The sequence below is a fragment of the Marmota marmota genome, unplaced genomic scaffold, assembly GCF_001458135.2.
Source record: "Marmota marmota marmota unplaced genomic scaffold, marMar, whole genome shotgun sequence".
In the NCBI taxonomy this organism is placed as follows: Eukaryota; Metazoa; Chordata; class Mammalia; order Rodentia; family Sciuridae; genus Marmota; species Marmota marmota.
The window spans coordinates 39016659-39028188 of NW_025999853.1; the positions used below are offsets into that span (position 1 = coordinate 39016659).

At 38.5% G+C, this 11530-nt stretch overlaps 1 protein-coding gene across 1 annotated transcript; it reads left to right on the top strand.

Moving 5' to 3' along the window:
* The first annotated feature begins 1779 nt into the window (after positions 1 to 1779).
* On the top strand, positions 1780 to 6671 carry Il22 (interleukin 22). The gene is made up of 5 exons (XM_015482667.2): positions 1780 to 1965; positions 2540 to 2605; positions 2717 to 2860; positions 3785 to 3850; positions 6371 to 6671. The coding sequence occupies exons 1-5, from the start codon at positions 1780 to 1782 to the stop codon at positions 6446 to 6448; spliced, it is 540 nt and encodes a 179-aa protein (XP_015338153.1). The 3' UTR covers positions 6449 to 6671.
* Positions 6672 to 11530: the final 4859 nt, after the last annotated feature.

The window sequence follows — 11530 nt, forward strand, 5'->3', positions numbered from 1 at the left end:
AAATAATAAATAAATTAAATAAAGGTATTATGTCCGTCTACAACTAAATAAAAATCTACACTTTGAACAATTTAAAAATATACAATGTATTGTTATTAACTATAGTCACCAGGATGTACAATAGATCTTTTGAGTATATTCTTCCTTCTAAGTGAAATTTTATATCCTTTGATTAACATAGGATAAAAATCTTCTGCCCCCAGGCCCTGCCAACCATCGAGTTAGAGGTTTTTAGAGTCCATGTTTAAAGTGGGATCATGTGGCTCTACTTAGTCTCATCTTCCCTTTTTTATCTTTCTCCTAAGGCCACCTTCCTAAGTGTTCAGGATCCGGTGCTGTTTTGGCCCTTCACTTTGTCACCTCTCTTAGGTGTGTGCCATCTCTAAAATGGTCAAGATTTTACAATACTTTGAATCCCCCTTTCCATTTCTTTCTTTTTTTTTTTTTTTTGGTGGACACAACATCTTTTTTTTTTTATTTTTTTAATTTTTTATTGTGGGTTGTTCAAAACATTACAAATTTCTTGACATATCATATTCCACACTTTGATTCAAGTGGGTTATGAACACTCCTAATCTTAATTAGTTGTGAGAAGAACAATTGGATCCAACTAATTTTCATGAATTCATTCATATTCCTTCCCTTAGCAGTAGAACTTTCATTTTGATAGTGGTACTTGCTCCCTGCTCCCACTCCTTGGCAGAGTTGCCAGTCTAGTTTTTAGGTGTTATTTAGAATTCAGCAAATTTTTAATAATGTAAAATTAACATGCAATCACTTTGATTTCTCTTCTTCAGTTATTTATCTATATAAGTAAGAGTTATTCTAAGATTACTTGGAAATAGATTTTGAGACTTGCATATATAGAATTTCAAGATGAATTACTCTCTCTATATATTTTTTATTAAGAATACATGTAAAGAAAATGATTAGATTGTTCAGTATTAGTTTTCCAAGCTTAAATTGATATTGGTCATAGGCCATGAGTAAAAAATTTTATATTTTCATCTATCAAAATTGTTTTAACCACTTTAAAATAGTACAAGAGTGAAAAAAAGGAAACACTGATTAGATTAGCTAACACTGTTATTTGAAAAACATAAGTCTAGCTTAGAATTCAGCATTTTTTTCTAAAAATGATATGAAATTATTTTAAAAATTGGAATGATATCCAAGTTGTCATTATTGCTTACTTGAATATAGCGGATATAGGATATGGGTCCTTTTTCTGGTCACTTCTAAAAAGATAAGAATCTATGAAGCTGGTAGGAAAATGAGTCTGTAACCAAAATGCTTACTCAGTTACTATAGGAGATCAAAGAGTATTATACTAAACCTGGAATCTACAAAGCATTTTTTTTCTTTGAAAGACATATAGGGTTTAGAAAACTTCTGGGATTCATCTGTAAAAGCCCCAATAGTGACGTTTTAGGGAAACACTCACATCTCAAGGTGGGAAGGATAGGAGGTAGCGTTTTGTGGGCTCCTATAGTGGTTAGGTAGTTCTCAGAAGACAGAGCTGGAAATTAGATAATTGCTGATGTCATACTTTTCACAATCAAAAAAAAAAAATGATGTCCAGGGGCTATAAAAGCAATAGCTTCTACCTGTTCCATCATAAGCAGAATCTCCGAAACAGGTAAGTGTTTCAGCAAGCTGATACAATTGGTCTGTTAGGTGTGATACTTCTGGACTAATTTGTTTCCCTCATGCTGTCTTTGCCTCCTCTTCGCCTCACACCAGGTTCTCCTTTCCTAGTCGCTACTCAAGTTATCAGCAATGGCTGCCCTGCAGAAATCTGTGAGCTCTTCCCTTGTGGGGACCTTGGCTGCCAGCTGCCTCCTTCTCATTGCTTTGGCAGTGCAGGGCGGAGCAGCGGTGCCCATCAATGACCACTGTGGGCTCCACAAGTCCAGCTTCCAGGGGCCGTTCATCATCAACCGCACCTTCCTACTGGCTGAGGAGGTACTCATCTCAACCTTGCTGTCTTTCTCATCGTATCTCCTTGGGACCCAAATAGTTCTTAAAGTTTCCCTTTTTTAGTATTTCTTTCTTTCTTTCTTTTAATTTCTCTTCCCCTCATATTTTTATTGGAGCATTATGATTATGCACAATAGTGGGATTCATGGTTACATATATTCAGGCATACACCCAATATGACCACGTCATTATTCCACATCGTTCTGAACATTTTATTTGAGCATTTCTGAGATCTTTAGGAATTCATCATTTATCCCTACAGATAACCTTGTATGTCTCTTTGGAGACTATTTGAAGATTTAATTTTTACCAGAACTCCTTCCTTCCATTTTGGCCTTAGGATACATACTTTGAGTTTTATCCAAGGAGGAGTTGCTTTGTAGCCCATCTGATTATTAAGTTTTTCCTTTACTCCTTTGTGCATTATTCAAAGCTCATGTATACATCTATCTTCAGTTTTTATATATGCTCTGGGGATAGGGCAAGGTGTACATCTCCACTTACAGACCTTTTTTGTATATCTTCCATGTCCCGACACTCAGTCTTTCTTCTCTTCCAGGCCAGCTTTGCAGATAACAACACAGACGTCCGTCTCATTGATGACAGACTCTACCAAGGAGTCAGTGTAAGTTATGGTTATGATGAGCAGAGTCTGGGGCCCATTGGTGGTTAGCTGGTGGATGGGTCTTCTGGTTGCCTCCTCATATGATCCCTACTGTGTCTTTTCCACCTGCAGATGAAAGAGCGCTGCTATGTGATGAAGCAAGTGCTGAACTTCACCCTGGAAGAAGTGCTGCTCCCCAACTCAGACAGAGCCCTCCCCTACCTTCAAGACGTGGTGTCCTTCCTGGAAGGTCTCAACAACAATCTCAGACTCTGTGTAAGTCCCTGCCTCAGCTTACCTCCACCTACTCCTGGCCACCTCCTTCCCTCCTTCTACCACTGAGAGCCTGCTCCCCACCAGCCCTCTCTCCTTCCTGATCCCTGGGCTTACTGCCTCGGCACCATGGTCATCAGGAATCATTTGGAATTGCAGAGGGTTAGCTTTTGCTTTAATTGAGTCACATTTTTAGTTTATAGTGATGCTTGGAATCTGGTAGTAAAGTGTATAGAAGCCTCATTTGTTTTTCTGTGGAAAGAAAACAACTCAGATTATATGTGGTGAGAAAGATGTTGGGAGGTGGAAGAAAAACACCTATATGTGGAAATAGATCCACTGAGTACAAGTTACTAGATGGAGGGAATGGGAAGAGAGAAAGTGGGAAGAGAAAGAGGGACCTGGGAAGTCTTAATGGTGGTGGGTAAGCAAGGGCTGCTCCCTTCTTGATATCATGACAAAATCAGAAGTGTGAGAACTTGATGCAAATTTAAAACTATGAGACATGTTGGAGAGGAGTGGGCAGAGCGAAAGGTATCTGCTGTTAAGTGAGGAGTTCCTACTGTTCACATAAGATGTTTCATATGTTGTTCTGAGCACACAGTTTTGATGAGGTGCAGTTAAAGTTTGATTCCTGTCAGAATTGGCATAAACCACTCCATTTTTTCCACAAACTTAAACCCCCAAAGGATTTCCTGACAATGAAAAGAGGTCCTCTGTAAGGGAAGTGTCTGGATTTTGGTGTCCAAGACAATTCAAGAGCTCATAAAATCTAGGTCACTGGTGAAATCTAGGTCATTGTGGGTAAAATTACCCAGAGCTTCCATTCCAGGTGAATTAATTGTCACATGGCTTGGAAGGGCGTTGAGGTTCGTAAAGCTTCTGCAAAACAAAGATAAAATATTTACTCTTGGTTTCATTTTGTAGCATATCAAGGGTGACGACCGGCATATCCAGAAGAATGTGCAAAACCTGAAGGACACAGTGGAAAAGGTATTATTGATAAATATTCATACTAAGTCATTTAATAGGAGAGATAAATGTTGTTTTTCTTCTTTCCCTCCTTGTGATATTTTACTCGATATTCCTATGATCGAGTTGATAACTTAGGTGCATGAGTATATAGATACATGTCTGCATCTATAAATCAATTTCCAAATTTTTCAAATCATGAAGCTTATCAGGGAAGCAAATTATGAAACCAATCAGGGAACTTAGGTCAGATAGTCTTATTGCCAGTGGCAGAACCAAGTTGGAATGCAGGTATCCTTATTCTGCTCTCAGGTCAGCACCTATTCAGCAGCCATAGGTACTAGTTTTAGTATTATTCTGTTAGAGTCCTATTGACTCACAATATGAAGGATTGCTTTCTGTAACCCAGAAAAGTGTCAAAATTTATTTGAAGTGATTTTTGTAAGCCATTGATTTGATGCTGTGACACTTGGGAAAAAATCAACCTAGAACAATAACAAAATTACATCTAGGATGGAGTTCAGGGATCATTGATAATTATGTTTAATTATCATAATACTGTGTCCAATCACTGTTGATGGTTTCAAATAGAGTGAGAATATTAGTCATGGATCTATTATAATGAAATGGAAGTGTTCATTTCCTTAACAAACCCCTATTAAGTATCTGTCTACTGTGAGTTAGTGTATATTTCTATGGTAAATAATTATGTGGCCTATTTGAGGAACAATAGTGGAAGGCTCAGACTAGCAAATATGACTCAGCCCCAAACCAGAGGAATGATTGGTGGCAGTGAAAGTGAATGCTTTTTGCAAGCAGGTGTACCTGAATACTCAGACACAGGAAGGCTCTAGTTGATGAAATTTTCAGTAACTCACTTAGCCTCAATTCCCCCCTTTTCTATCATAATTATTTTTTAGAAGAAATTTCTTCCTAAGCATAATTTATCAAGCATGACTGTTTGCATTCCTTTGATTACTGAAAGCTTTGTAGTTTTTCGCTGTGAAGCTGGAATCTCTTGTTATAGAGCTGTTACCTAGACTTGTAGGGCTGAATGTTAGCATGCCACAGAGAACACGTGCTTTGTGATTCTCATTTTTAAAACCCCTGATGTCAGATTGCTTTGTGGTCTTTAGAAAAGTGAGGTCTGTGTGAGAGAGAAATCACATGGGAGGTGAGATCTGTATAAGAAAACAAAGGATTTTTTGAAATCCTTTAATCCATGTGGGGAGAACCAACTTTCATTTTTACAATGGGTTGCCATGTGGAAAAGTGATGATGCTTTTTTCTCCCTGTAGCTTCAGAAAGCACATAGGCAAGAGAGAAAATGTTATTCAGAGAGAGTTCAACAGGAGGAAAAACTGATCAGAGCTATCTGAGATGGGAGGGCAGTCGTGAGTGGAGGGGAAAGCAGAGAGCGGACCTTGGTAGCACAAAGGGCAGACAGCAAGTCAAGATAAGCCACGAAATTCTTAATGGTCTTGGTTGGGAGTCTTTGAGATATAAAAAAGTATTATGTCAAACAAAATATGGAAAACTAGCAGGGGGTAAGAAATCAGGAAGATAAAGGAGAACAAAGTATAGAAGACCATGATGACAAGATTTTTCTTCAAATAATCTGGAACAAATTTAAATTTCAGAGGAGGAGGCTTTGGACTTGAACTTGGATTGTCTTTCCCATTGAGTTTGAAAGCCTCATCTGTCTTCTACTTGAAATGATGTTAACATCTATATATCTGGCTTGTTATTTATTAAGGCAATTGGAAATAATATAATTGATATTTTCCCCACGTAAATGAAAATCTGTTTTTTTCCAAAAAGATATTTTTTTTAAAGTTGGACACAATATCTTTACTTTATTTATATTATTTATTTTTATATGGTGTTGAGGATCGAACTCAGTGCCTCACATGTGCTGAATTATGACCCCTTTTGTCAAGAAGAGGGAACAGAAAGCCCAAGTGCTTGTTGGTACACATGTGGTTTTGATTCGAGGCTGTTTGAGCTGAGTTGTAACTGATTGCTCACAGAGAGTTGGAGGCCATGTGGCAGGCAGGTCAAGCCATGATGGACAGAACTCGGGTTCCTAGATCCCACTGTGGCTTCAATGTGCTTAGTCTGGTTAGGAGCCATACAGCCCTCTGCCCAGCATTCCCTGACCCTCATTAGCATTTTAATTTATTTATTTTTAATTGACAAATAATTGTTGTGTAACTTATGAGTTACAATGTGATATTTTGATCTACCTGTATATTGTAAAAGATTCAATCAAACTAATTACCATATCCATCAATAGTTTCATTAGGGGGACATGAATGAGATGGTTAGCTATTGGTGCCTTCTCAGTTCAGATAGCCATCATTTTAAGGTCTTTGGCAAATCATATTATACTCAGGCTAAAAGGTTAATATTATCATTTTCAAAAGGCTAAATCCTGGTTTCTGTTTCTAGCAATCTAATCACTCTATATCCCTTTAACTAGTTCCTCTTTAGGAAACATGGCAAAAATGCTTAAATACATTTGTGTTCTTATTTTCACAGCTTGGAGAGAGCGGAGTGATCAAAGTAATTGGAGAACTGAATTTGCTATTTTTCTATTTGAAAAATGCCTGCATCTGATGGAGTAAAATTGGAAAATGAATAGCTTGCCTGCTAAAAATAACAATAAGATTTCTAAAGGAACTTTTTTACTAAAAGGAAAATGGGAAGCCAAATTCTACCATTGTTGGTGAATTCCACATGAAACCCTACTTAGCTCAAAAGAAATATCAACCATTTTTTTTTTGTCAGAAGACCAGAGGTAGACCTTGCACGCATACAGATTTATTTGATAACATTTTGTTATAACTGGTGTTTTATACAAGAGAAAAAAAAATTTAATTAATTGTCTATTTCCAAAAAAAGATTTCTTCTCATTCCTTTAGAAAAAATTCTAAATAATTGCATTTCCATAATCAATACTTTATATTTATAAATTTATTTATTATTATAAGAATGCATTTTATTTATGCCATTTTATTAATATGGATTTATTTATAGAAACTTTATTTGAAATGTTACTGAGTATATAAGGCTAATATTCATATTTATGACAGTAATTATGGAGCTATAATATGTTTGACTTCAATAAACACATGGGTATTATAAGTGTTGTGGCTTTGTGATTTTTCTCTTTTAATACCACCAATATCATCATGATCTCCATCATCTGATTATTCTCATGACTTTATCCTTGACTCAAATAATGACCAATATTATACTGCTAAAATTTGGATCTGGAGTGTCTCTGAAAGACCACTGTATTAAAGACTTAGTCCCAGGAGAGTGCTATTGGGAGGTGGTAGAATCTTTACAAGGTAGGGTCCAATGAAAGATCTTCACTGGGGGTGTGCCCTTGATAGGGAGAGTGGGGCTGTGTGCTCCCCACTATAATGTTGCCTTGCCGCAGGCCCAAATGCAATAGGGCCAATTGACAGAGCACATGGTCTGACACCTCCAAAACTGTGAGCCTTTTCTGTTTATGAGTTAATGATCTCAGGTATTTGTTATAGTGATAAAAGCTGGCTGATATGTATCTCCATTTTACACATGAGAAAACCGAATGAGGGACATGTTAAGAGATACATTATAACTATAATAGTTGACCTTTATTGAGGCAGGTTTATCTGATTTTAAGGCCTATGTAGATTTATTTTGTTGATTCAGCATGTCATTCTGAAAGTAAAAGGTAAGACACCGAAAAAGAACTCATCTGTGTCATTAGCAGTTTGTGGATAGAATAAAGGAGTGATGTGGCTGGGGAGAAATACATGCAGCCTCTCTTGTGGTAGAGGACCTGGTTTATTTCTAGGTCAAGCCCATTAGGGAGGGCATTCTTCAGTCTTCCTGTAAACAGGCAATAAGAAAATGGGGACTATGTTGGGGCGCCTTTCTTACTAGTGAAGTTTAGTACTGCTAGAGAATTCTCATAGAGGAAGATAAGCAGAATAAAACACACACAGAGGGAAAGCCGTACATCTTCACAATCTGTACAATGGTACAGAGCAAAGGCAAAGATAAAGGTTGGACTAGATCTATCTAGAAGAATGGAGAAATGGCACCGTCATTGAAGAGCCATTCCCTGTTAATAGGGCTTTTCATAGAAGGTTAAGGTCAGTAGTCAGAAGAGGTCAGTGGACAGCTGTCTAAAGAGCTTTCTTCTCCCCCCCCCAAAAAAAATCAGAATTTGTGAAATTATTCTACATATCATTCATGAGTGGCTTGCCAAGTTTCTGCAGATTAGGTCAAACCTGGTGGTGAGAAGTAAGCATGCAGGTGAACAGAAAGCTGACTTGTGGATAAAATGGAGTTAATGCTTCTGGGTTTGGGCTCCAAATGTTGAGTGATAGATAACAATGTGGAATACCTTTGGGGTTGATAAAATTATCATGATTTCTGGGATAAACTGATATTTAGAACTTTTTCCTCTCCTCTTGCGAAGAGGCCTAGCGCAACAATGTTTTGAGCAAAATTTGATATTGTATTTTTTTTCCAAGCCAATCTTTTAGAAAATGAGCCAGGATTGAAAGAATATTCCTAAAATTGGAAGGTTTTTTTCTACAAGACTTGAAGAACCTTTCTATGCTAGAGTCAACCTTGGCTTCTCCTTCCAGCCTTGCCACATTGTATGTGTTAGAAATCCCTTCTGCTCTAACTCCAAAATAAAGGTTGAATTTTTCTCATTCTCTCAATGGCTAAATCCTCCCTAAGTCACTGTTATCTCTCTGCTGCATTATCCTAATAGCTTCTAAATATCCTCCTACTGTTTATTTTCAATCCAATAGTACAAGTAAACTTTAAAAACGCAAAAAAAATTTAGACTGGGCACTTCCCGACTTCCCCAAATAGCTTACCATCATGCCAAGAATGAAATCCAGTGCACTCATCATGTCCCCACCTCCTCCCCAACCTCAAGGTCTACCATCCTTACCCCTGCCTACAATGCTCCAATCACACAGCCTCCTTCCTGGTCCTGCCACACATCAGTCTCGCTCCTGCCCAGGAGTTTCACACACATCTGCTGGTTCTATGCTCAAACAACCTTCCCTCAAGTATTTCACAATCATTCCCTCCCTTCTTTCAGGGTTCTCCAAGTGCTACTGAGTCAGAAAGACCTATCCTGACAACCTTATCAAAAATTCCCTCCTCACCACCTTCACTTCCTCATCATCCCACTTCATCTTTCTTTAGTTTATTTACTACACATAAACAAAATTATTTATCCACTTTGGCCATCCACTTAATTTTCATTGTGTCCTTATTGAATGCTAACTTTGTGCTATGGGATATGGTGATGAATACCAGATGGACAAAGCCCCTGTCCTCATGGAAATTGTATTCAAATGCAAATACAACAGAAGACATGAAATATAATACATGCCCTGAAGAGTGCTAGGAGAAAACACAAGGGCATGGGGGATACAACCTGGAGATTATTTTAGACAGGGAGACCAGGAAGGGCCTCTTGGAGGGACAGACGCCTGAATGCAGGCATGAGCCACGTGACTGGGGACATAGCAAGACATAGGCATTGAGTTGGGGCAAGTCTGGGGTGTCCAGGAAATAGCAAGAAAGTTGAGACTGGAGCTGGATGGCTGGGGACAAAGCTGAAGATGTGACCAGAGAGCTGCTGGGGACCAGGTGTGTAGGGCTTTGTGGGCGAGGGCAAGGCTTTAGATTTTGTTCTAAGGCTGATGAGAAGCCACTGAAGGGATTTCACCATGGGAAAATCCTGATATGACTCATGTTCTATCAAGATCACTCTGGCTGCTGGTAGAGGGTGAATCTAGGAGGGAAAAGAACCAAAGAACAGAAGCCAGACCAGGGTAAGAGTCCTGGAAACAGGTATGGATTATATTGGAATAGATGGGAATTGGGGCCAAACAAAACTGATGTGTGATCATTACTCCAATACTTGGCATAGACTGCCTGATAAATCGGAGTTATTTGTGGATCATATTCATTATCAGGAAATTAGTTTTCCTTCTGGTTCCTCACTTATACCATATTACTTATTAGCATACAGTGCTTTATATGGAAGTTGAAGTAAAGATAGGTGATTTTGTTCTGAAAAGTGGTTAAGATTTTAGTACTGTAGTGAGTACACTTAAATGAGAATGAAGTTACCAAGGATTGAAGGCTAAGGTCTTATTGTTCTTGAGGCCACCATAGCCACTGTGAATTTATCTTTAAAATTTACTTTCAAAGAATGTTCATCACTGGAAAACAAGATGGAGAAGGTTGAAATGAATGGTCCTGCTCACCAAGGGGAAATTGTATTGCTGTTGTACCATGAGGGCTAGGTGGACCATGGGGACTCACTGCATTGTCTTGTAATAACGTCTTGCCCAACAGTCTTGTTAATGGAGAATTGCATTTGCTCCAGAGGCAGAATTATCAAGCACTCCATTTCTACAAGAATGAGGATTTAAATGACGTAGCCATGTGAAGAGTCCTCTCCAACTGCGGTGCTAGGTAAAGGGTGGAGGAGGAAGGAGTTTGTACTAGGTCTTGTGAACAGTTATAAAAGTGGAAACTGTAGTACATATACTTTCTATTAATTAATTGTCCTTTCTTCTCTCCCCCACTCCTTATATGAAGAATATTTGTGGTTGCCTAATATTTTAGATTTAAGGTGAGAATATGATTATGTTGATATCATTTTATAATGATATGGTGGCTGATAAAATCCTATGTGTTTCCTGTGTTGGGGACATACATTTTATTTTCACCTGGAAAAAGATAAGACTGAGTGCTGACGACCAAAGAGATGGATTATTCCCATCTGGCCCTCCACTTTCATACTCTCTCCTCCCCAGTCGGCTTTGTGCCCAGAGACTGGAATATAGATTGCCTTACATGCAGGCTTGCTCTTTCTCTCTGGCTTTTTTTGTATTTGGTCAATGGGAGAAGTTAGGAAATTGAAGAGTGGGAGGAGAATAAGGTCAGGGTATTTATTCCTCGGAGCCCTCCTGCTGGTTTGCCATTCAGGTTAGCTGTACATTTCTCTGAAAAACCAAGGATCCTTGTAGCTAGCCTTTCTTCAGTAGTTCTCTGTCTCTCTTTTTTTTGGGGGGTGGTTCTGGAAACTGCTCTCAACTTGGGTCCCAATTGTTTGCCCAATGGCATTGCACTATTTCTTGTTGTACTATTCCTTCTACATCTTGAAAAAAAATCAGCTCCTTATTAAACTCTTCTTTGAGTGTGCAAATGTCTTCTACTGGGACTCTGACCTATATATCTTCTTCTCCCTTCCATTCTTCCACCTATTTCCCCACCCCCAGCATTAGGGGATCTGGATAAGATTATTTATAGACAAAAAATAAAGCCTGATTCTGATATACCTGAGTTTTAGTAAATATTTGGTCCTGTAATAAAACAAATGTGAAACAAGAACAATTTGGTTTTTAAGATGAAAGTGCATCATTTAATAATGTTCCTCCCATTTCTCCAACAGTTTCCTCCACAAGGATATAGAGGGGTTTAGGTCAATGTGCACCACTACTTAAATGAATCTAAAAAAATCTTCTTCCCCTGGCCACAGGAGTGCTCTTGCACCTTTCTGTGGTCACACTTCCCTTCCTGCTGCTCCCTTGGGCACACTCGGGCGTCTTTGTTGAAGTGGGGTTATGCCAGCTAGAGGATAGCAGAGTTATTGCCTTG

Coding starts and splice junctions, on each gene's coding strand:
- Il22 (XM_015482667.2), top strand. CDS start 1,780: ATGGCTGCCCTGCAGAAATCTGTGAGCTCTTCCCTTGTGGGGACCTTG. Junction 1,966..2,539: donor CCTTCCTACTGGCTGAGGAG/GTACTCATCTCA, acceptor CTTCTCTTCCAG/GCCAGCTTTGCAGATAACAA. Junction 3,851..6,370: donor TGAAGGACACAGTGGAAAAG/GTATTATTGATA, acceptor TTATTTTCACAG/CTTGGAGAGAGCGGAGTGAT.